Source organism: Mustelus asterias, chromosome 28 (genome assembly GCF_964213995.1).
Source record: "Mustelus asterias chromosome 28, sMusAst1.hap1.1, whole genome shotgun sequence".
Lineage (NCBI taxonomy): Eukaryota > Metazoa > Chordata > Chondrichthyes > Carcharhiniformes > Triakidae > Mustelus > Mustelus asterias.
In genome coordinates this window covers 30,551,241-30,574,136 of record NC_135828.1, presented here as the reverse complement: position 1 = coordinate 30,574,136, position 22,896 = coordinate 30,551,241, and the positions used below count along the sequence as shown (strand labels likewise).

At 43.1% G+C, this 22,896-nt stretch overlaps 1 protein-coding gene across 1 annotated transcript in view; it reads right to left on the bottom strand.

Annotated features, from left to right (window-relative positions):
* Positions 1-393: 393 nt before the first annotated feature.
* Positions 394-22,896, bottom strand: part of LOC144480362 (immunoglobulin lambda-1 light chain-like) — a 101,408-nt gene continuing 78,905 nt past the window's right edge. Inside the window, exons 5-8 of the mRNA XM_078199785.1 lie at positions 11,891-12,235; positions 11,534-11,554; positions 10,857-10,963; positions 394-1,187 (exon numbers count right to left, since the gene is read on the bottom strand). Coding sequence (XP_078055911.1) covers positions 1,161-1,187; positions 10,857-10,963; positions 11,534-11,554; positions 11,891-12,235 — 500 coding nt within the window. The 3' untranslated portion in view covers positions 394-1,160. The remainder of the gene's footprint in view (positions 1,188-10,856; positions 10,964-11,533; positions 11,555-11,890; positions 12,236-22,896) is intronic.

Here is a 22,896-nt window from a genome sequence, read left to right as displayed (position 1 = left end):
TTACTTGGCCATCGTATTCTGGAATGGGATTCGAACATAGCAGTAGATGTTTGACCCATTGCACTCAAAGACCCCTTCATTATGAACTGCTCCCAGAGCAATAGGAAACTGTCCAGCTCATGGAGACCTACTGCATGGAACCGAGTGATTTCATTCAGCTCCAAGAGATTAAAATTAATGTAGAATGCATCCCTGGATCCTGCATTTGGCGTTCAAATAATTGCTGTGCTGCAACTAAAGGAAATCTTCCCTCCTTTGCTCAATACATTTTTGTTCTTTTCCCCAAGAAACACCTATCAAACATCTATTTGAATATTTTGTTACTGCTCAGAATTCTGTGCTCGGGACCCAGGAAGACATTGAAATAACGTTACCAAAGAAACAGTTCTCTTTGCAAAAATAGTATCTTTATTTCTTAAGCAATGAGGAAAGAAACGATGCTACAACAGCCAAACGGCCTGATGTTATTCAACCCATTTGAAACTCTATGACAAACAATGGACCATTCTGATCGAGATTTCTTCTACAAATTATGAAGAGGAATCTGAACCGAGCAATAACATTATTGCTTTACTGGAGACGAGAGGATACAAGGTTATTGGTGAACTAAGCAACAATAAATTCATTCTATCTCCCTACGTTTTAATAATATGCACATAATTTAGAAAGAAATCTATAGTAAGAGATTCAGAAAATAAGCTAAAAGCACAAAATACAAGCTGTTGTTATTTTTTGCCATATATTAATTGTACTTAACAGTTGGCAATATCATGACCTAACGGGTTATAAAACCATGGTCTAATTAGTCATAAAACCTACAAGGTTGTATGATTATATTAAAATATTCAAAGAACCATGACAACAAATTGGGAATCAATGAAATAGCCAAAGAATCGTTGCACAATCCTGAGAGTTTAACCGATTTAATCAAGAACATAAAGAATTGTGACTTAAATGAAATGGTGCAATCAACCTGGAAAAACACATTAGAGTGTAAACACTTTTTCTGCTGTTCCCTGTGGTGTCGGTGGAACGTAAGAGCTATCTGCTTATCTTTCACTGGTGGAAGTTATCATGGCAAAAATCGCTCCCATGGTTTTCATCCTTTCCCATATGTTGCACTGTTTGTCGGTTCTTTAATTCCTTCTTTTATGTGCTATTCAGTCGAACCTCTTGCTGTACGAGGTCTAAAGCAACGTATATTTAAAAAATCTTGTTAGTGTCAGCGCAGAATCATAGAATGATACAGCACGGGGAAAAGTATTTATGTCTATCTTGCAGACACAGGAACTGTGAAAAACCAACCCAATCGCTCCCATTTCCCGACTCCTCATAGACGGCCCTACTGTCACACCGGCAAACATTTTTACAAATCACTATTGAAAGATATGAGAGATCTGATTCCATCACCCTCAAAGGCAGTGCAACCGTGACCCCAAAGAATCACTGGAAATAATGGTCCATAAAATGATCCACTGTTTCTTTTAACAATCAGCAATCTGGGCTTGCCGATGCTTTTGACACTGGATTGGGTTAACAAACTTAGTGTCAGCAAAGCCCTTCACGATTTGTACCTTTCTATCCAATCTCTCCTGAACCTATTTTGTTGCAGGAAGAATAAACCAAGATCCTCATGCCCTGGACAGAACTGAAGCAATTTATTTCCTCTTGTGCACTCTTCGAGGCCTCAGCAATTCATTTTGACTCACCGAATTATTTATATGATATTGTGTCTATTCACAATTACTTGACCTCAATTGCTTCGACATTTGTTTTGCTTGTGCGGCTGTTTGAGGGAGGATAATCTTGCGGGGGGAAGGGGCATTTCTGAAATCTTCTTTTTTTTTCATGAATCAATTCAAGTTTTCCCATTACTTTCTCCAACTCATTGTCATTAATGAACTGATAAAATCATGAGGTTGTGCAACAAGCATGGCAAGTCATAAAACATGCAAATTCCTGGTCATGACTGGCTTGTCTGAAATGAATAGTCATTAAAAGTTCAAAGGAAATAAATGTGTATTTCGCCTCAGTGCAGAAAAAGCACGATGTAAATGTATTCATTTGGAGCAAATGACTGCAGTAGTGTCAATACAGAGATTAGAAATGAGCAATTCTCCTGGGTTGGAAGCTTGTAACTCGCAGGCTAAAGCCTCAATTCTTTAGGTTTCAGTTAATTACAAGTGATGCTTGTGACTTACATAAAGAGACAAACAAAAGAACAAAGAACAGTACAGCACAGGAAACAGGCCCTTCGGCCCTCCAAGCCTGTGCCGCCCCTTGGTCCAACTAGACCAATCGTTTGTATCCCTCCATTCCCAGGCTGCTCATGTGACTATCCAGGTAAGTCTTAAACGATGTCAGCGTGCCTGCCTCCACCACCCTACTTGGCAGCGCATTCCAGGCCCCCACCACCCTCTGTGTAAAAAACATCCCTCTAATATCTGAGTTATACTTCGCCCCTCTCACCTTGAGCCCGTGACCCCTCGTGAACGTCACTTCTGATCTGGGAAAAAGCTTCCCACCGTTCACCCTATCTATCCCCTTCATAATCTTGGACACCTCTTTTAGATCTCCCCTAATTCTCCGTCTTTCCAGGGAGAACAACCCCAGTTTACCCAATCTCTCCTCATAGCTAAGACTCTCCATACCAGGCAACATCCTGGTAAACCTTCTCTGCACTCTCTCTAACGCCTCCACGTCCTTCTGGTAGTGCGGCGACCAGAACTGGATGCAGTACTCCAAATGTGGCCTAACCAGCGTTCTATACAGCTGCATCATCAGACTCCAGCTTTTATACTCTATACCCCATCCTATAAGGGCACGCATACCATATGCCTTCTTCACCACCCTCTCCACCTGTGTTGCCACCTTCAAGGATTTGTGGACTTGCACACCGAGGTCCCTCTGTGTTTCTATACTCCTGATGACTCTGCCATTTATTGCATAACTCCTCCCAACATTATTTCTTCCAAAATGCATCACTTCACATTTATCCGGATTAAACTCCATCTGCCACCTCTCCGCCCAATTTTCCAGCCTATCTATATCCTGCTGTATTGCCCGACAATGCTCTTCACTATCCGCAAGTCCAGCCATCTTCATGTCATCCGCAAACTCGCTGATTACACCAGTTACACCTTCGTCCAAATCATTTATATATATCACAAATAGCAGAGGTCCCAGTACAGAGCCCTGCGGAAAACCACTAGTCATAGACCTCCAGCCAGAAAAAGACCCTTCGACCACTACCCTCTGTCTCCTGTGGCCAAGCCAGTTCTCTACCCATCTAGCCACTTCTCCTTGTATCCCATGAGCCTTAACCTTCTTAACTAACCTGCCATGTGGGACCTTGTCAAATGCCTTACTGAAATCCATATAGACGACATCCACGGCCCTTCCTTCATCAACCGTTTTTGTCACTTCCTCAAAGAACTCCACCAAATTTGTAAGGCACGACCTCCCTCTTACAAAACCATGCTGTCTGTCACTAATGAGATTGTTCCGTTCTAAATGCACATACACCCTGTCTCTAAGATTCCCTTCCAACAACTTCCCTACCACGGACGTCTAGCTCACCGGCCTATAATTTCCTGGTTGATCCCTACTACCCTTTTTAAACAACGGGACCACATTTGCTATCCTCCAATCCTCAGGGACCTTACCCGTGTCCAAAGAAGCGACAAAGATTTCCGTCAGAGGCCCAGCAATTTCATCTCTCGTCTCCCTGAGCAGTCGAGGATAGATGCCATCAGGCCCTGGGGCTTTGTCAGTTTTACTGTTCCCTAAAAAACCTAACACTTCCTCTCTTGTAATAGAGATTTCCTCTAACGGGTCAACACCTCCCTCCGAGACACTCCCGGTTAACACGCCCCTCTCCTTCGTGAATACCGATGCAATGTATTCATTTAGGATCTCCCCTATTCCCTTGAGCTCTAAGCATAATTCCCCTCGTTTGTCCCTGAGAGGTCCGATTTTCTCCCTGACAACTCTTTTGTTCCTAACGTATGAATAGAATGCCTTAGGATTCTCCTTAATCCTGCCTGCCAAGAACATCTCGTGACCTCTTGTTGCCCTCCTAACTCCCCGTTTGAGTTCTTTCCTACTCTCTCTGTATTCCTCCAGAGCTCCATCTGTTTTCTGTAGCCTGGACTTAACGTACGCCTCCCTTTTCATTTTAATCAGATCCTCAATTTCCCTGGTTATCTACGGCTCTCGAATCCTACCTTTCCTATCTTTCCTTTCTACAGGCACATGCCTATCCTGCAGCCTTATCAATAGTTCCTTAAAAGACTCCCACATGCTAGACGCGGAGTTACCCTCGAACATCCTCTCCCAATCAACATCCACCAATTCCTGCCTCATCCGGCTATAGTTAGCCTTCACCCAATTTAGCACCCTGCCCGTAGGACAGCACTCATCCTTGTCCATTACTATTCTAAAGTTAACAGAGTTGTGGTGACTATTTGCCACATGTTCCCCTACCGAAACTTTGACGACCTGACCGGGCTCATTTCCCAGAACTAGGTCCAGTATAGCCCCCTCTCTAGTCGGGCTATCTAATACTGTTCCAAAGAACCTTCCAGTACGCATTTTACAAATTCCTCCCGGTCCGGACCCCCAGCTCTAAGCACTTTCCAGTCTGTGCCAGGGAAATTAAAGTCCCCCACTACAACAACCCTATTTTTTCTGCACCTATCCAGAATCTCCTGACATATCCTTTCCTCCACTTCCCGTGGGTTGTTGGGTGGTCTGTAGTACACCCCCAGCATAGTGACTGCACCCTTCCTGTTTCTGAGTTCCACCCACAGCGACTCAGTATATGACCCCTCTAAGTTGTCTACCCTCTGCACCGCGGTAATATGCTCCTTAACTAATATCGCTACTCCCCCATCTTTTTTAGCCCCTCCTCTGTCTCGCCTAAAACACTTATACCCCGGAATATTCAGCTGCCAGTCCTGTCCTTCGTTTAACCAAGTTTCCGTCACCGCAATCATATCCAAATTCCGCATAAGCATTAAGGCCCTAAGTTCGTCTGTTTTACCCGTTACGCTCCTCGCATTGAAGCAGATGCACTCCAGACCTCCAGGCCCACTCAGGTCATCCTCCTCCAGAGTGCTCCTCTTCTTAGCTAGCCTTGCCCTGGCCCCCAGCTCAACCCCAGCCTCAGTATTTACTGACCTACTGTTTTGTTCCCCACCCCCCTGCCACACTAGTTTAAATCCTGCCGAAACAATCTAGCAAAACTCCCAGCCAGGATATTTGCCCCCTTCCAGTTAAGGTGTAACCCATCCTTTCTGTACAGTTGCCATCCTGACTTGAAGATTTCCTAGTTATCTATGAATTTTAAACCCTCCCTCTTGCACCAGTCCTTTAGCCACGCGTTCAACTGTAGAATCACCCTGTTCCGAGCCTCACTTGGACTACACACCGGGAGCAGTCCAGAGATTGCTACCCTGGAGGCCTTACTTTTTAGCCTAGCACCCAACTCCCTGAATTTCTCTCGTATGACCCCCCCTGCTCTTCCTACCTACATCATTTTCACCAATGTGTATAATCACATCCGTTTGACTACCTTCCTTTTTAAATATGCTTCCTACCCTCTCGGAGACAACCAGTACCCCGGCACCAGGGAGGCAGACTGCCATCCTGGATTCTTGTTCACTCCCACAGAACCGCCTGTCCGTGCCTCTAACCATTGTGTCCCCCACAACTATCGCTCTCCTAAACCCCTTCTTTCCCTTCCGGACCCCTGAGCCTGTCTCCGTGGAAGCGATCTTGTCCTCGTGGCTTACCCCTGAAGGGTCATCCCCCTCCACAGAATCCAAAACAATATACCTATTTTGGAGGGGGACAACCACAGGGGATCCCACCACAGACTGCTCACTCCCTTCCCTTCTCCCATCTGTTGCCCATCCCTTTCTTTTATGGGAGACTGCCACTGGTGTACTTTCTGGCACATCACCTTCCGACTATTACCCCTCCTAACTGTCACCCACGTGTCTTCCTTCCGAGACCCTGAATATAACTTTTATCTATTAATCTCTCATTTTCCCTAACTAAACTGAGTTCATCGAGCCTCAGCTCCAGCTCCTTTACACGTTCCTTCAGGAGTTGCAGTTCCACGCATCTGGCACAGATATGGACTTCCGGGAGGCAAGTTGTCTGCAGGAACTCCCACATCCCACACCGAATGCAGTATACTGGCCTCCCCCTCATACCAGCCATGTCCTGTTTAGTTTTTGGGAGATAAAACAAAAAAGGGGGTGTAACAGAAGAAAAACAAACAACCTTCCTCGCCTTCGCCTAAGCCCTGTGAGCCAAAGCCCTTACAGCTCACACTCTGCTCCCTGCTCACTCCACTGCCCGCTCCAGACGCTGCCCGCTCAAAAGTGCGGCCTGCATTTAAACCCTCCAAAAAACCTCCCCAGGCTGCTCCTGGGCCTACTTCCTGTTTTGAAAAAAAACCTCCGATTATTAAGCCAAATTTAACTGAAAAATAAATAAATAAAATGCAGACCTAATATGGTGGGCTCACTTTTCTTGGTGATGAAAAGCAAAGTGGGGAATATTGACCTGAGAGGGACCTAGAGCGAAGGCAAATTAATTGGACCAACCAAAACCTTTGGCAAGACTTAACATACCATGATGAAGCCTGAAACCATCCATCTTGCTGGCAGAATAGAAATACACAATGCATTTCCAAATATGATTAGGGACTCAGACAAATTCTTAGTCAAAGGCAGTTGGGTTTCATTTTGTATTTATCACAGAAATGTATCCTGTTGTTTGCTTTTGCTTTTGGTATTCTGTAATGTCGGCGTGTCCAGAAAGGATGTTGTCCATGTCAAGTTGTCCTAGAGCATGCCTTGGTGGTACAACTGAATGGCTTGCTAGGTTATTTCAGAGGTCAATTAGTAGTCAACGCCTGGGCGAGGGCCTGGTGTCAAATATGCCACAGACCAGGTAAGCATCTATCTTTAGACTAGAATAGAATACCTGCAATGCAGAAGTAGTTTACTCGGTCCATTGACCCTGCAATGACAACAATTCCACCCAGGCCCTATCCCCGCAACCACATGCATTTATTGTGGATGAGGTGGATGGCTGTTGTAGGCTGCCAAGAGATATAGATAGGATACAGAGCTGGGCTGAAAAATGGCAAATGGAGTTTAACCCTGACAAATGCGAGGTGATTCATTTTGGTAGGACAAATTTAAATGTGGATTACAGGGTCAAAGGTAGTGTTCTGAAGAATGTGGAGGAACAGAGAGATCTTGGGGTTCATATCCACAGATCTCTGAAGGTTGCCACTCAAGTGGATAGAGCCGTGAAGAAGGCCTATAGTGTGTTGGCGTTCATTAACAGGTGCTTTGAGTTTAAGAGCCGTGGGGTTATGCTGCAACTGTACAGGACCTTGGTGAGACCACATTTGGAATATTGTGTGCAGTTCTGGTCACCTCACTATAAGAAGGATGTGGAGACACTGGAAAGGGTGCAAAGGAGATTTACCAGGATGCTGCCTGGTTTGGAGGGTAGGTCTTATGTGGAAAGGTTGAGGGAACTTGAGCTTTTCTCTTTGGATCGGAGGAGGTTGAGAGGTGACTTGATAGAGGTTTATAAGATGATGAGGGGAATAGATAGAGTGAATGTTCAAAGACTATTTCCTCGGGTGAATGGAGTGGTAACTAGGGCGCATAACTATAGGGTTCATGGTGGGAGATATAGGAAGGATGTCCGAGGTAGGTTTTTTACTCAGAGAGTGTTTGGGGTGTGGAATTGACTGCCTGCAGTGATAGTGGAGTCAGAAACTTTAGGAACATTTAAGAAGCTATTGGATAGGCACATGGAGTACTTCGAGATGATAGGGAGGAAATAGCTTGATCTGGGTTTCAGACAAAGCTCGGCACAACAATGTGGGCCGAAGGGCCTGTTCTGTGCTGTACTGTTCTATGTTCTGCCACTTTAATCCCCCAGACACTATGGGGCAATTTAGCATGGCCAATCCACCTCACGTGCACATCTTTCTTCTTGAAACGGATGTCCACTTTTAATGGCAATTTTACATGTTTCATGACACAATTACTGATGCAATATTTTGATACCAGATTTCTTCATGGCCTAAGTCAATTGCATCTTGGAAAGTGCTTTGAATGGCGATGGAACTTAAGCTGAGTGAATTGATTAGGTGCCGCGCGAAATTACGACTGTGCCATCATCTCCCCCATGAACCAAGCAATTGCCATTGGCAGCTGACATTCCAGAGGGCATTGGACTGTAAGAGTAACTACAGATTGCAGCAAGTACTCAGGGTATTTTTGAGGCCAGACCCGCAGTACTGTGAAGAGTTGTTCTGCCTCTTAACCTCACCAAGGATTAAAGTGAATTCTGGGGTTGGCAAAGAATTTATCCTGGATAATGACATATGACGACAGAATATCATCAGGATTAAATACAATTCGCACATATTCCCAGGAGTTCAGATAACTGAGAGGTGATTTAAAAAAAAGTTATTCAGCGGTAGCTCACTGAACTGTGGTTGAATTGGCTGGGAAGTGCTTAACTCGAGTTTACAGTCATGGTGTCGGAATCATAGAAAACCTATCCCCGGAACTGCACACATTTACATTGCTAATCCCCGTCACACTAAGGGACAGTTCAGCATAGCCTTTCAAAATAACCTGCACATCGTCAGATAGTGGGAAGAAACTGGAACACCCGGAGACACGGGGACATTGTGCAGTCTCCCAAAGCCTGTATTGAACCCAGGTCCCTGGCACTGTGCAGCAGCCGTGCCAATCACTGTACCACCATGCCAACCAAGGGTCAGCTAATTAGGACAGATCTAAGTTAAATATATTCACTCAAATGTCTCTGTATATCTGAAATGTTCTCCTCCTGCAGATATTTGATGTCCAGACTTTGAGCATATTCCACACAAAATCAATTCATTTTTGGATACGAAGTGGATCAGTGAAAGGTGGTCACTGCGGGAAGCATTATTTGGAGGGAAAGCGGAGACCACAATGTTGAAATGGGATTTAGAACAGCTGGCTATTTTTTCTCAAGTTCTTATGCTTCCATGTAGAGATGTTGTTGAGGCAAGTAGCAGTTATCAATTGGATACATAAATGCAGAAGTAAGAAATCGAAAGAACAGCGGAAACATGAGTTTAGCATAGTGAGCCGTCCGTTTTAGGACTAAACTTCTGGTTCATAAATTTATTATGTTTTGCAAGTGTAGCTTTCAATAAACGTTGACTGAAATGCGTCTTGCAATCTATTATTCAGTCTGCCAGGAAGAAAGCCTCGGTGATTGGTAGAGTTCAATAGAAAACTCCAATTCTTTAAGACGTAAAAAGTCTTCTGGACCATCGCAGAAGTCCGTGAGCAATGAGTGAACCGTGAGTCTCCCAAAGTCTCAGAAATATGTTCATAGAATCATAGAATTCCTGCAGTGCAGAACGAGGCCATTCTGCCCATCGAGTCGGCAGCGACCACAATCACCTCACGCCCTATTCCCATAACCCCACATATTTACCCTGTTAATTCCCTGACACTCGGGTCAATTTAGCATGTCCAATCAACCTAAACCGCACATCTTTGGACTGTGGGAGGAAACCAGAGCACAGGGAGGAAATCCACGCAGACATGGGCAGAATGTGTAATTTCTGCATAGACAGTGAACTGAGGCCGGAAATGAACCCCAGTCGCTGGCGCTGTGAGGCACAATGCTAACTACTGTGCCGTCCGCCGCCCACTGTGCCACCGTGCCGCCCATTATGTTTATGACTCGTTATATGTATCGCGTTGTAAACAGCGATTCTATAAACTTTTCATGCATTGCTAAGATGAAAGCGATTTGCAATGAATGAATATTAAAAGAAATTTGCACGTATATTCATAACTCATATGTTTCACGGTGCCACGCAATAGGCGGAAGAGGAACATATTTCTTGAGATCAACTTTCATGTTTCCATGAAAATTCCATGAGAATCACAGGCTCTATGCAATTGTATTTGCCTGTGTTGTCTAAAGTTATGACAAAAACAGACACAAAGAGTTCGAGGAAGCCAGCTTTGCTCCTGTGCTTCATGAAATGTTGAGTCTTGTTCAGTCAACAAAAATGCTGGAGGAAACGCTTTAACAGATTGAAGTCCGAGGTACAGTGGATTTAACTAATGCGATCGTCTTTCCTACATGGAATGCATACCCAGAATAATAGTCACCAGGAAAGATAGTTCTGGGATGAAAACATATCTGGATCAAAACTTAAATGTTGGTAACATATTGGAAGATGTCAACAACTGTGAACTTTCTGCTTTCAGAAATCTGTCTCAGTGGAGATGGGGATTTGGTAACAGATTGTCAAACATTCGTTTATATTTGCAGCTGAAAGTTTAAGTTTACTGCAAAACATTTATTTTAAGCTGTAGGGTTTTATTAGTAATTGTTCAGTGTAAAGACTTTAAAACGTGGGGTATTATGGGTCATTTTTTCTGCTAAGGGTTGTTCTAATCCTTGTTCCAAACATTATTGGTCTCCATGGAGTTGGTCAGTCTAAAGTTATTGGAATGATGATATTGATTTTGATGCAGGGTGGAATGTTCAATGTTATCATTTCTGAGTAATTCTTTGAGTGAACAGATGTTAGTTCCCAAAGGAATGTACCACACTGGCAACAGTGGCACTTATCGTGGTATGTATATTTGCTTGAGCAAACCTATCACATGGGGTTACATATATAGGTATTGATTCAACCATTTAAAACAACGTTTATCGACAGGTTCACTTGAAGGGTCTGATTGATTTTATACAATGTTTATATTTAAGAATTTAAAACAGTTCAGGCTTACCTTAGCTTTCCAAGCAAAAATTGAGACGAATATTGCATACAGGATGCTTTTGCAGAACACAATAAGATATGTCAATTTTGCTGTCGCCATGCTTCGCATTTTCTCTTCTATGGAGTGGATATAATGAATTAAAAAATGATATTTTAGTTCTCTGAATGTAAGAAATTCCAATATTTACCAATGGAAAACATTTCCACGTCAGATGCTTAGATTTAGGTTCGAAGTGGGAAAACAGATAATTCGCCCCTTGACGCAAGGAATTAATTTTGGCGATATTCACTGGAGCACATTTTATCCAACAACGTATGATTAGCGGTGCTGCATACGGCTGTTCCTATGGGCTCTGTGAGAGATAATGAGAGTTTCATCGAAACATAGACTCCCAAAAGTTCAGAAGGAGGCTATTTGGCTCATCGCTTCTGCACTGACTCTCTGAAAAACCATCTAACCCCGACTGCCTTCCCCACCGCACTACCCCCGTGAATCCGCGTTCAAGTCTTGTACACCTCCATCACACCTCAACTCAAGTCCCTATGATCCCAGGAGCGACCAAACCTCTGAGCTAAAATTACATCCCTGGAACCGTTCTTGTGAATAGCCTCTGCTGTCTATGAAGAACTGGACAGTCCTGCTCAAATGTGGCGACTGGAAGCAGACAGAAGGAGTATGAGACTCACCTTTACTAGCACCGCAGATTTCTGAAACAAATGAGAAAAAAAATCAAACTTTTGGCAGCTGAATATCTTACGAAATTGCGTTGTAAATGCAGATCATAATAGCTGTAATTCGCAATGCATTATTAGATGTTGTGAAAGTCTTCTTGCGTGCTTTCGATAAGGCAGCTCTCTAGTAAGTGTCTATGTAATCATATATATTTGTACAATAATTAGGTTGCATGATTTGTTAATGAATGATAAAGTTACCGATGAATTTACTCTGCTATTCATTGCTAGATCACAGGCACGATTTGGAAGCAAGTTCTTGCTTTCATTGAAGTTACATTAAAATTGTATATTCGTCCTGCGTGGACGTACCAGCATTTATGGCTAAAGTTGAACTGTATTGAGTGGGATCGGATCCATTCGCATAGTGTTCCACTTTGCACTCGACGTTCTTAGACTGGGCCCATTCTTGGTCCTCAAATCTTAGCCGAGTGGTAATGCTAAAGGATTTGTTCTCGTGTCCGGCGATGGAAGTGAGGTCTGTCTGAACCCTTGTGTCGTTGTCTGGCTTCGGCCTGCCATCGACAAACCAAAAGATCCTGATGTTGTCCGGGTAGAAGTCAGTGATTGTGCAAACCACTGTTGCTTTCCTTTTATCTCTAATCTCTTCGGGTGAAGGCGCAAATAGAGCAATTGTTGGAGATAAAATCTCATGTTCTGTGTGAGAATTAACCAAAAGAATAATTGAAATGACATGGGTGAAAATGAACATCGAATGATACATAAAGCAGCATATGTTTTATACATATTCCTCAATCCTCGCCAGAAACATTAAAACTACGGAAATTGGAAAATAGGCCTCACTGTTGTTTGGTCCTCATGAAATAAGTTACTAATGTCAGGTCGAATCAATGTGCAAATTGTGAATGCTTTGGACGCATCAGTAAAAAAAAATATTGAGAGTTCCCAATCAGAATATTTTCTTTCTCACTGAATGAAGTGTACTTTGTCTCCTGCACTAGAATTTCCCCAGGCTTTTAGAAATATTTTATCTGAATTCCCAGCCGAAGTATCCATTAATAGTCTGAAGCACAGATCACACTGTTAGATATTTCAGTGCCCTTTGTAATAAGGAATTTATTGTGAAACTTTACAAAACTGGAGTGAGGCAATATATTGATTTTGGCACTTGGTTTTGATGAGCTCAATTTAGAAAGGATATGAGGGATCTTAAGATTCTGCAGGGGACCAGGAATGAGGAATTGCACCAGCAACTGTGCACTGGAGAACTTACAATTATTATCCCTGGAGGAAAGACGGTTCAGGGATATTTTATAGATGATTACAAGGAAAATGGGCAGTTGACTAAGGCAGGCCAAGGAATACTACTCCTGTGGGCAATTGACACAAGTTAGGCGACACAGTTTTAAGACGTTCACAAGGATTACAGACAAGATATGAGGAATAGCTTTTTTCATATTGGGTGTGTTAATTATTCAGTAGTTGCTGCTCGCAGGTGTGTTGGAAGTACAATTGATCAATATGTTTTACAGGTCATTGGATAAACAACAGTAATTTAACTTGGAGAGCTAAGGGAGCAGTGCTGGCAAATTGACTGCTCAGGTTTACTGTAGAGAGTGTGCATGTCCTGTCGGGGTCAAATGACGTGTTTCTGTACTATACTGATTCTATTGCTCATTGACTCAGATCTTACCTTGTTCATGAAAGAGAGTCCAAATTGTAATAAAATAATGATGGACTAATTCAGTTTATGGGCAGCATATTCGATTCATCATGCCAATGTCGTTTTGGTTTGGTATATTTGTGGAGTTAAACACGTGTAACTTCATCACTGATGAAGTTACACGTGTTTGATGATTTGCGGACTCGCAAATACCTTCAGATATGTAGGGAAATTAGGGATGGACAGCAATTGGTAGTGGACCCTAATGGAAGGAATTTGTGGAACATCTACGAAATACCTATTTTGAGCAGATTGCGGGATTACCCACTAGGGAACAGGCAGTTCTGGATTTGATGATGTATAATGAGGTGGGCATGATTAGGCAACATCAGGTGAAGGATCTCTTAGGAGGGAGTGACCATAATATGATACAATTCGCCCTGCAGTTTGAGAGTGAGAAACTTAAATCAGATTTAATAGGATTAAAGTTAAGTAAAGTTAGCTGCAGAGGCATGAGGGATGGGCTGGCCGCAGTTGATTGAGAGAGGAGCCTAACAGGTACGATGGTGGAGCAGCAATGGCAGGAGTTTCTTGGAGTAATTCGGGAGACACAGAAAAATTTCATCCCAAGGAAGAAGAAGCATACTAAGGCAACCATGGCTGACGAGGGAAGTTAGGGACAGCATAAATTTAAGCGAGAAAACAAACAATGTGGCGTAGATTAGTGGGAAACGACGGGATTGGGAAGCCTTTAAAATGCAATAGAGACAACTAAAAAAAACAAATAAGGGGAAAGAAGATGAAATATAAGGGTAAGGTAGCCAATAATATAAAATAATATTGCACAAGTAGCTTTCTTAAATATAAATGGTAAGAGAGAGGCAAGAGTGGACATTGAACTGCTGAAAAATGATTATGGAAAAGTAATAATGGAGAACAACTTAATGGCCGAGGAACTGAATAGCTAACTATCATCAGTCCTAACGATGGAAGACACCAGTAACACACAAAAAAATAAAGAGAGTCATGGGGCTGAAGTGGGTATGTTAGCCAATACTAAGGGGAAGTTGTTAAAGAAGCTGAAAGGTCTGAAGGTGGATAAAAAACCCGGACCAGATGGGCCACACACCAGAGTTCTGAAGGAGATAGATGAAGAGATAGTGGAGGCATTGGTGTGATCTTTCAGGAATCACAGCAGTCAGGTATGGTTCCAGAGAGCTGGAAAATCATTGATATAACACCCTTATTAATGAAGGGAGGGAGACAAAAGACGGGAAATTACAGACCGGTTAGTATGACCTTGGTCATTGCTACGATTTTGGAGTCCGATATTAAGGATGAGATTTCAAAACACTTGGAAGTGCGAGGTAAGATAAAGCAAAGTCAGCATGGTTTCATCAAGGCGAGGACATGCCCGGCAAATCTTTCAGAATATTTGAGGAGTTAACGAGCAGTTTTGACAAAAGAGAGCCAGTGGAAGTTACGCCTTTCGATTTCTGAAGATATTTGGCAAAGGTGCCCACAGGAAGCTGCTTAGCAAGATAAGAGCACATGATACTAGCATGAGTTGATGATTGGCTTCCTAGTAGAAGGCAGAGGATGGAGATGAAAATGTCCAGTTCAAAATTGCAGCTGGTGATTAGTGGAGTTTCGCAGGGGTCAGTTTTGGGACCACAAACTTTCACTCTCTACATCAATGATCTAGATGAACGAATTGATGGCAGTCCGGCGATATTTTCAGATGACACAAAGATATGTGAAGGGACAGTTGTATTGAGAAGGCGGGGAGGCTGCAGAAGGACTGGGACAGGTTAGAAGAATGGGCAAAGAAGTAGGAACAAAAAGAACAAAGAACAAAGAACAATACAGCACAGGAACAGGCCCTTCGGCCCTCCAAGCCCGCGCCGCTCCCCGGTCCAGGATTGAATCCTGAATCCAGGATCCCCGCCCAATTTTCCAGCCCATCTACATACCAATATCCTATCCACCGAGCTGTCCCTCACAGCTACGATGCTTTGTTCATTACAACCTATTAACTCACCCCCACCCCCCTATTCCAGACCATGTGATCCCCAGGGAGAGGCGAAAACCCAGAGTGAAAAACCCCAGGGCCAATATGGGGAAAAAAAAAATCTGGGAAATTCCTCTCCGACCCCCTGAGGCGATCGAAACGAGTCCAGGAGATCACAATGTCCCTGATCGGAAAATGCTTCCCAACCCTAGTCATTTCCACTTCCATGAACACCATATGAATTCCCTGCCCCCGAGACAGGTTCCCAACTATCCGCAGTCTCGCTCTGTACTGGCACCAGCAAGATGATCATAGAATGAAGCCTTGAAACGAGAAACAAGGAACAATTAGCCCGCGCCGCTCCCTGGTCCAAACTAGACCACTCTTTTGTATCCCTCCATTCCCACTCCGGTCATATAGCTGTCTAGATAAGTCTTAAACGTTCCCAGTGTGTCCGCCTCCACCACCTTGCCCGGCAACACATTCCAGGCCCCCACGACCCTCTGTGTGAAATATGTCCTTCTAATATCTGTGTTAAACCTCCCCCCCTTCAAAGAACAAAGAACAAAGAACAGTACAGCACAGGAAACAGGCCTTCGGCCCTCCAAGCCTGTGCCGCTCCTTGGTCCAACTAGATCAATCGTTTGTATCCCTCCATTCCCAGGCTGCTCATGTGACTATCCAGGTAAGTCTTAAACGATGTCAGCGTGCCTGCCTCCACCACCCTACTTGGCAGCGCATTCCAGGCCCCCAACACCCTCTGTGTAAAAAACGTCCCTCTGATGTCTGAGTTATACTTCGCCCCTCTCAGCTTGAGCCCGTGACCCCTCGTGATCGTCACCTCCGACCTGGGAAAAAGCTTCCCACTGTTCACCCTATCTATACCCTTCATAATCTTGTATACCTCTATTAGATCTCCCCTCATTCTCCGTCTTTCCAAGGAGAACAACCCCAGTCTACCCAATCTCTCCTCATAGCTAAGACCCTCCATACCAGGCAACATCCTGGTAAACCTTCTCTGCACTCTCTCCAATGCCTCCATGTCCTTCTGGTAGTGCGGCGACCAGAACTGGATGCAGTACTCCAAATGCGGCCTAACCAGCGTTCTATACAGCTGCATCATCAGACTCCAGCTTTTATACTCTATACCCCGTCCTATAAAGGCAAGCATACCATATGCCTTCTTCACCACCTTCTCCACCTGTGTTGCCACCTTCAAGGATTTGTGGACTTGCACACCTAGGTCCCTCTGTGTTTCTATACTCCTGATGACTCTGCCATTTATTGCATAACTCCTCCCAACATTATTTCTTCCAAAATGCATCACTTCGCATTTATCCGGATTAAATTCCATCTGCCACCTCTCCGCCCAATTTTCCAGCCTATCTATATCCTGCTGTATTGCCCGACAATGCTCTTCGCTATCCGCAATTCCAGCCATCTTTGTGTCATCCGCAAACTTGCTGATTACACCAGTTACACCTTCTTCCAAATCATTTATATATATCACAAATAGCAGAGGTCCCAGTACAGAGCCCTGCGGAACACCACTGGTCACAGACCTCCAGCCGGAAAAAGACCCTTCGACCACTACCCTCTGTCTCCTATGGCCAAGCCAGTTCTCCACCCATCGAGCCACTTCTCCTTGTATCCCATGAGCCTTAACCTTCTTAACCAACCTGCCATGTGGGACTTTGTCAAATGCCTTACTGAAATCCATATAGACGACATCCACGGCCCTTCCTTCATCAACCGTTTTTGTCACTTCCTCAAAAAACTCCACCAAATTTGTAAGGCACGACCTCCCTCTTACAAAACCATGCTGTCTGTCACTAATGAAATTGTTCCGTTCTAAATGCACATACATCCTGTCTCTAAGAATCCTCTCCAACAACTTCCCTACCACGGACGTCAAGCTCACCGGCCTATAATTTCCTGGGTTATCCAGAGTTGGAATAATGCTTGGAAAAGTGTGAGGTTATTTTGGAGGTGTAGACTATTTTCAAAATAGGGAGTGAATTCAGAAATCGGAAGTGCAACGGTATTGGGAGCCCGAGTTCAGGATTCTCTTAAGGTTACTTTGCAGAATGAGTTGTCAAATGCAATGTTAGCATTCATTTGGAGAGGACTAGAAGACAAAAACAACGATGTGCTGCTGAAGCTTCAAAAGGCTTTGGTCAGACCACATTTGCAATACTTTAAGCAATTTTGGTCCCCATATCTAAGGAAGGATTATTTGAACCCGGAGAGTTTCGAGAGGAGGTTCACGAGAATGATCCCAGGAATTAAAAGCTTGACATGTGGGGCGCTTTTGAGGACTCTGGATCTGAACTCGATAGAGTTCAGCAGGATGAGGAGAGTTTCATTTAAACTTACAGAAAACTGAAAGGCCTGGATAGAGTGGACGTGCCAAAGATGTTTCCATTAGTAGGCGAAACTGGGATCCGAGGGCACAGCCTCAGAATAAAGGGATGAAAATTTGGAACCGAGTTTAGGACGAATTTCTACACGCAGATGATGGTAATTCTATGGCATTCCTTCCCACAGAAGACTGTGCAGGCCAGGTCATTAAGTGTATTTAAGACAGAGATAGATAGGTTCTTGATTGGTAAGGGGATCAAAAGCTACGGAAAAGAGGCGAGTCAATGGGACTGAGAGACATATTAGCCATGATTGAATGGAAGAGCAGACTTGAATGACCTAATTATGCCCCTACATACTATGTTATGAAAAATTATGGTCCAGCCAGGCGGCACCCACATCTCATCAATGAATATTAGATTTTGAATTACTATGAACTGGAATGCAATGCCTGAGAGTATGATGCAAGTAAACATGTCGAAGATTTTTTACATCGTTTTTGGACATGCAAGTGAAGGGAAAGGACTGTTGAATTATTAAGAAAGGACAAAGGCCTGGGATAATTGAACATATCTTTCAATGAGCCAAGACAGGCACAATAGTCTTATGGCTTTGCCAGTACGTAAGATTCTGTGATTCTAGATTGTTTGTTACACTTTGAGCATAAATGTCAAAATTGTTCTCTGTGAGTTTGCTTTCGAAATTATGTTTAAGGCTTTGATTTGGTTTTTAGCCATCTTGGGAAATTACAGATTCAGATTGAATTTAGCGCTATAATGCAATACGAACTCATAGCTCCCTGCAACTTCAACATTCATTTCTATCCATTCCAATGCACAAAATAATGGACACTACAGTTGACTAATAAAAGAAAAGTATACAAAGCAATCAGAACATATAAATCTTCCTTGGCATATTAGTTATATCGCACTTTGTTAGAGTTGGTGGTGAAATGGTCGAGTCACTGGATTTGTAATCCAGAGGCCTAGTTACATATTACGGGGACAGTGGTTAGAATCATCCGATGAGAGCCGGTGCAATTCAAACCCAATTATTCACACTGAAAATTAAAAAAATATGTTTCAGTACTGGTCACCAAGAAAGCAATATCGATTGTTAAGAAGGTAACAATTAGTAGCAGGAGTAGGAAAGTCATCCATCGATCATGCTGCACAAATGAATACGATCATGGTTGATCTTATCTCGGCCTCACACCCACTTTTCTGCCCGTTCCCCATACCCTCCAACCCACTACGAATTTAAAACACCTGTCCATCTGTTCCTTAGATTTGCTCAAAGTCTCGGCATCTACTGCACTCTGGGGTAATGAAATCCACAGGCACACTACTTTTTGAGAGAAAAAAGAATCTCATAATATTTGTTTTAAATCTGCTACTCCTAATCCAGAACTATGGCCTCTCATTCCAGATCGCCGTACAAGAGGAAGTATTCTCTCTACGTCGAATGTATCAATCCAATTTAGAATCTTTTGTACCTCAAGTATGTCAAACCTCAAGCGAACATAGTCCTAAACTGCTCAATCGCTCTGTAATCAAACTCTGAAATCAGTCTATTGTTAAAACCAATCAGGTTGATGATTCCTGTTGTGAGTAGAAAATCAACCATCCTGAGCTTGTCTGGCATGCTTGTGATTCCAGAGTCAAGAAGTACTCTCTAAAATGATGTCACAAACTAAGAATTTTAAGGGCAATTAGGGATTGCAATGAGGGAAACCATCATTATCACGAAAGAGGTAGTGTTGGACAAGTTAATGGGGCTACAGGTAGACAAGTCTCCTAGCCCTGATGGAATGCATCCCAGGGTACTAAAAGATATGGCGGGGGAAATAACAATGCACTAGTGGTAATTTAACAAAATTCGCTGGTCTCTGGGGTGGTTCCTGCAGATTGGAAAATAGAAGATGTGACGCCACTGTTTAAAAACGAAGGCAGACAAAAGGCGGGTAACTATAGGCCAGTTAGGTTAACTTCCACAGTAGGGAAAAAGTTTGAATCTATCATCAAGGAAGCAATAGCGAGACATCTGGATAAAAATTGTCCCATTGGTAAGACGCAGCATGGATTCATGAAGGGCAGATCCTGTTTGACTAATTTGGTGGAATTCTTTGAGAACATTACATGTGCAGAGTTCAAAGGGGAACCTGTGGATATGGTGTATCTACATTTCCAGAAGGCATTTGACAAGGTGCCGCACCAAAGACTGCAGCATAAGATAAAGGTGCATGGTGTTACGGGTAATGTATTAGCATGGATAGAGGATTGGTGAACTAACTGCAAATAAAGAGTGGGGGTAAATGGGAGTTTTTCTGGTTGGCAATCAGTGGCTAGTGGTGTGCCTCAGGAATCAGTGATGGGACTGCAATTGTTTACGATTTACATAGATGATTTGGAGTTGGGGACCAAGTGTAGTGTGTCAAAATTTGCAGATAACACTAAGATGAGTAGCAGAGCAAAATGTGCAGAGGACGCTGAAAGTCTGCAAAGGGGTATAGTGTAAGTGAGTGTGTGTCGTAGGAATAACAGCAAAATGGACTATTATTTAAATGGTAAAAAAATGCAGCATGCTGTTGTGCAGAGGGACTTGGGTGTCCTTGTTCAAGAATCATAAGGAGTTGGTTTGCAGGTGCAGCAAGTAATTAAAAAGGCAAATTGAATGTTGTGCTTCATTGCAAGAGGGATGGAGTTTAAAAACAGCGAGGTTATGTTGCAGCTATATCAGGTGCTGGTGAGGCCACACCTGGAGAGCTGTGCACAGTTTTGGTGTCCTTACTTGAGAAAGGATATACTGGCACTGGAACGGGTGCAGAGGAGATTCACGAAGTTGATTCCTGAGTTGAGAGGGTTGGCTGATGAGGAGAGACTGAGTAGACTGGGGCTATACTCATTGGAATTCAGAAGAATGAGGGGGGATCTTATAGAAACATATAATATTTCTAAGGGAATAGATAAGATAGAAGCAGCGAAGTTGTTTCCACTGGCGTGTGAAACTAGAACTATGGGGCATGACCTCAAAATAAGGGGGAGCAGATTTAGGACTGAGTTGAGGAGGAACTTCTTCACACAAAGGGTTGTGAATCTGTGGAACTCCCTGCCCAGTGAAGCAGTTCAAGCAACCTCATTGAATGTTTTTAAGGCAAGGATAGATAACTTTTTGAACAGTAAAGTTATTAAGGGTTATGTTGAGCGGGTGGGTAAGTGGAGCAGAGTCCACGAAAAGATCAGCCATGATCTTCATGAATGGCGGAGCAGGCTCGAGTTGCCAGATGGCCTACTCCTGCTCCTAGTTCTTATGTTCTTATGTTCTTATGGATGGGCAACAAATACTGTCTTTGCCAGCGACGCCCACGTACCATGAAATAATAAAGACATATCGAGGATGTTGTGAAGTTCGGCTTTGACCAGAATATGAAAGAAGTTTTACAGAAAGTGGAACAGTGTGCTAAAACATTTGCATACCAAATAGGGGGTTATTAAAAGAGGGGGGATGCGACAGGCTAGACATATTTTCTCGAATAAGGAGTACCTTGAGGAGTCAGCTGACAGAGCTCTTAGCCGTGCAAAGTTGTCCAATAAAGAAGCTGGGCCGTTTTTTAAAAATTGTTTGGGCGTTGTATTTTGCGACGTTTAGTAGACTCAAAAAAACTTATAATGTTCATGAGAAGTCAACTTATTCCCTCGAGCCTGCTCAAGTATGTAATACGACCATAGCCGATCTAATCTCGGCCTCAACTTCACTTTCTTTCCCGTTCACCATGACCCTTTAAACGTTTACTAATTAAAAATCTGTCCATCTCATCCTTAAAACAACTCAAATCCCGGCATCTACCACACGAGGGTAGTGTATTCAAAAGACTCACAACACACTGAGGGAAGTAATTTCTCCTAATCTCTGTTTTAATCTAGTAGCCCTTAGCCTGAGGGGATGCCTTCTTCTTCTAGAATGCCCCACGTGAGGACACATACTCTCCAGTCTATTTTGTCAATTCTCCTTATCATCTTGTACAACTTTCTAAGTGCAGTCTCACTAATGCTTTGTACAGTCGTAGCAACTATTCACGAATTTTATATTCTATTCCTTAAACAATAAATGCGAAGAATCCACTTTCCGCACTGACTAACTGCTGTAGGTGCATAATAACATTCTGTGATATATGCACGAGGCCGCCCAGATCCCACTGCACCGAAGCACTCCAAAGTTTATCTCAATTTGGATGACAATTTGCTCTTTTATTATTTCGACCGAAATGGGTAATCTTACACTTATCTACGCTGACCTCCATCTGCTAATGTTTGCCCCATTCACTTCATCTATCCATATCAATTTGAAATTCCTTATTTCATAATCATAAATTACTAGCCCGCATATTATAGTGTCATCTGTGAATGTGGCTAAGGTCCCTACTATCCCTGCATCCAAGTCATTAAAATAGATTGTCAATAGTTGCTACCTAGGGACTGAACACTGTGGGGCTCCAATCGTTACATCTTGCCAACGTGAAAAAGATGTATTATCCCAACTCTCTGATTTCTGTTGGTTAGCCAACCCTCTATCCGAGTGAATAAATTATCAGTACTCCAACGTGAACTAACCACGGTGGCACAGTTGTTACCACTGCTGCTTCAAAGCACAAGGGTCCTGTGTTTGATTCCAGCCTTAGATGTCAGTCTGTGGATTTTGCACAAACTACAATGTTGGAAAAACTCAAAGGGTTAATGGCAGCCAAGTTGCCACGACCCAATGAGCTGCATATCTGGAATTATCGTGGAAGCAGATACAGAGTTAGTGGACGCATGAATATGAATTTTGCATGACTTGCTAATTACCAGAAGGGTACCAGAATATTGGAAAACAGACAAAGTGACGCCATTGTTACAAAAGGGAGTAAGGCAGAATGCAGGGAAACCTCAGTCAGTTATTTTAACATCTATTATTGTCAAAATATTGGAGTCAATAATCAAAGAAGAAATCGCTAATCAGTTTGGTAAGCTGAATATCATCAAATCTGGTCAACATTGTTTCATAAAAGGTAAATCATGCTTGACAAATTTGCTCGGATTTTTGATTACCTCACTGAGAAAATAGATAGAAGCGAACCTGTAAAGGCAGTGTACATAGGTTTCCAAAAGGCATTGACCAGATGCCGCATAGGAGGCTGGTGCATGAAGTAAAACCCATGGAATTGGAGCAAGTGTGTCAGCATGATTGAAAACTGGTTGTCAGATAGAAAACAGAGTTGGAATAAATGTGTTGTATTCAGGAGGGAATATAAGTGGATCAGTTCTTGGCCCACAATTGTTCACT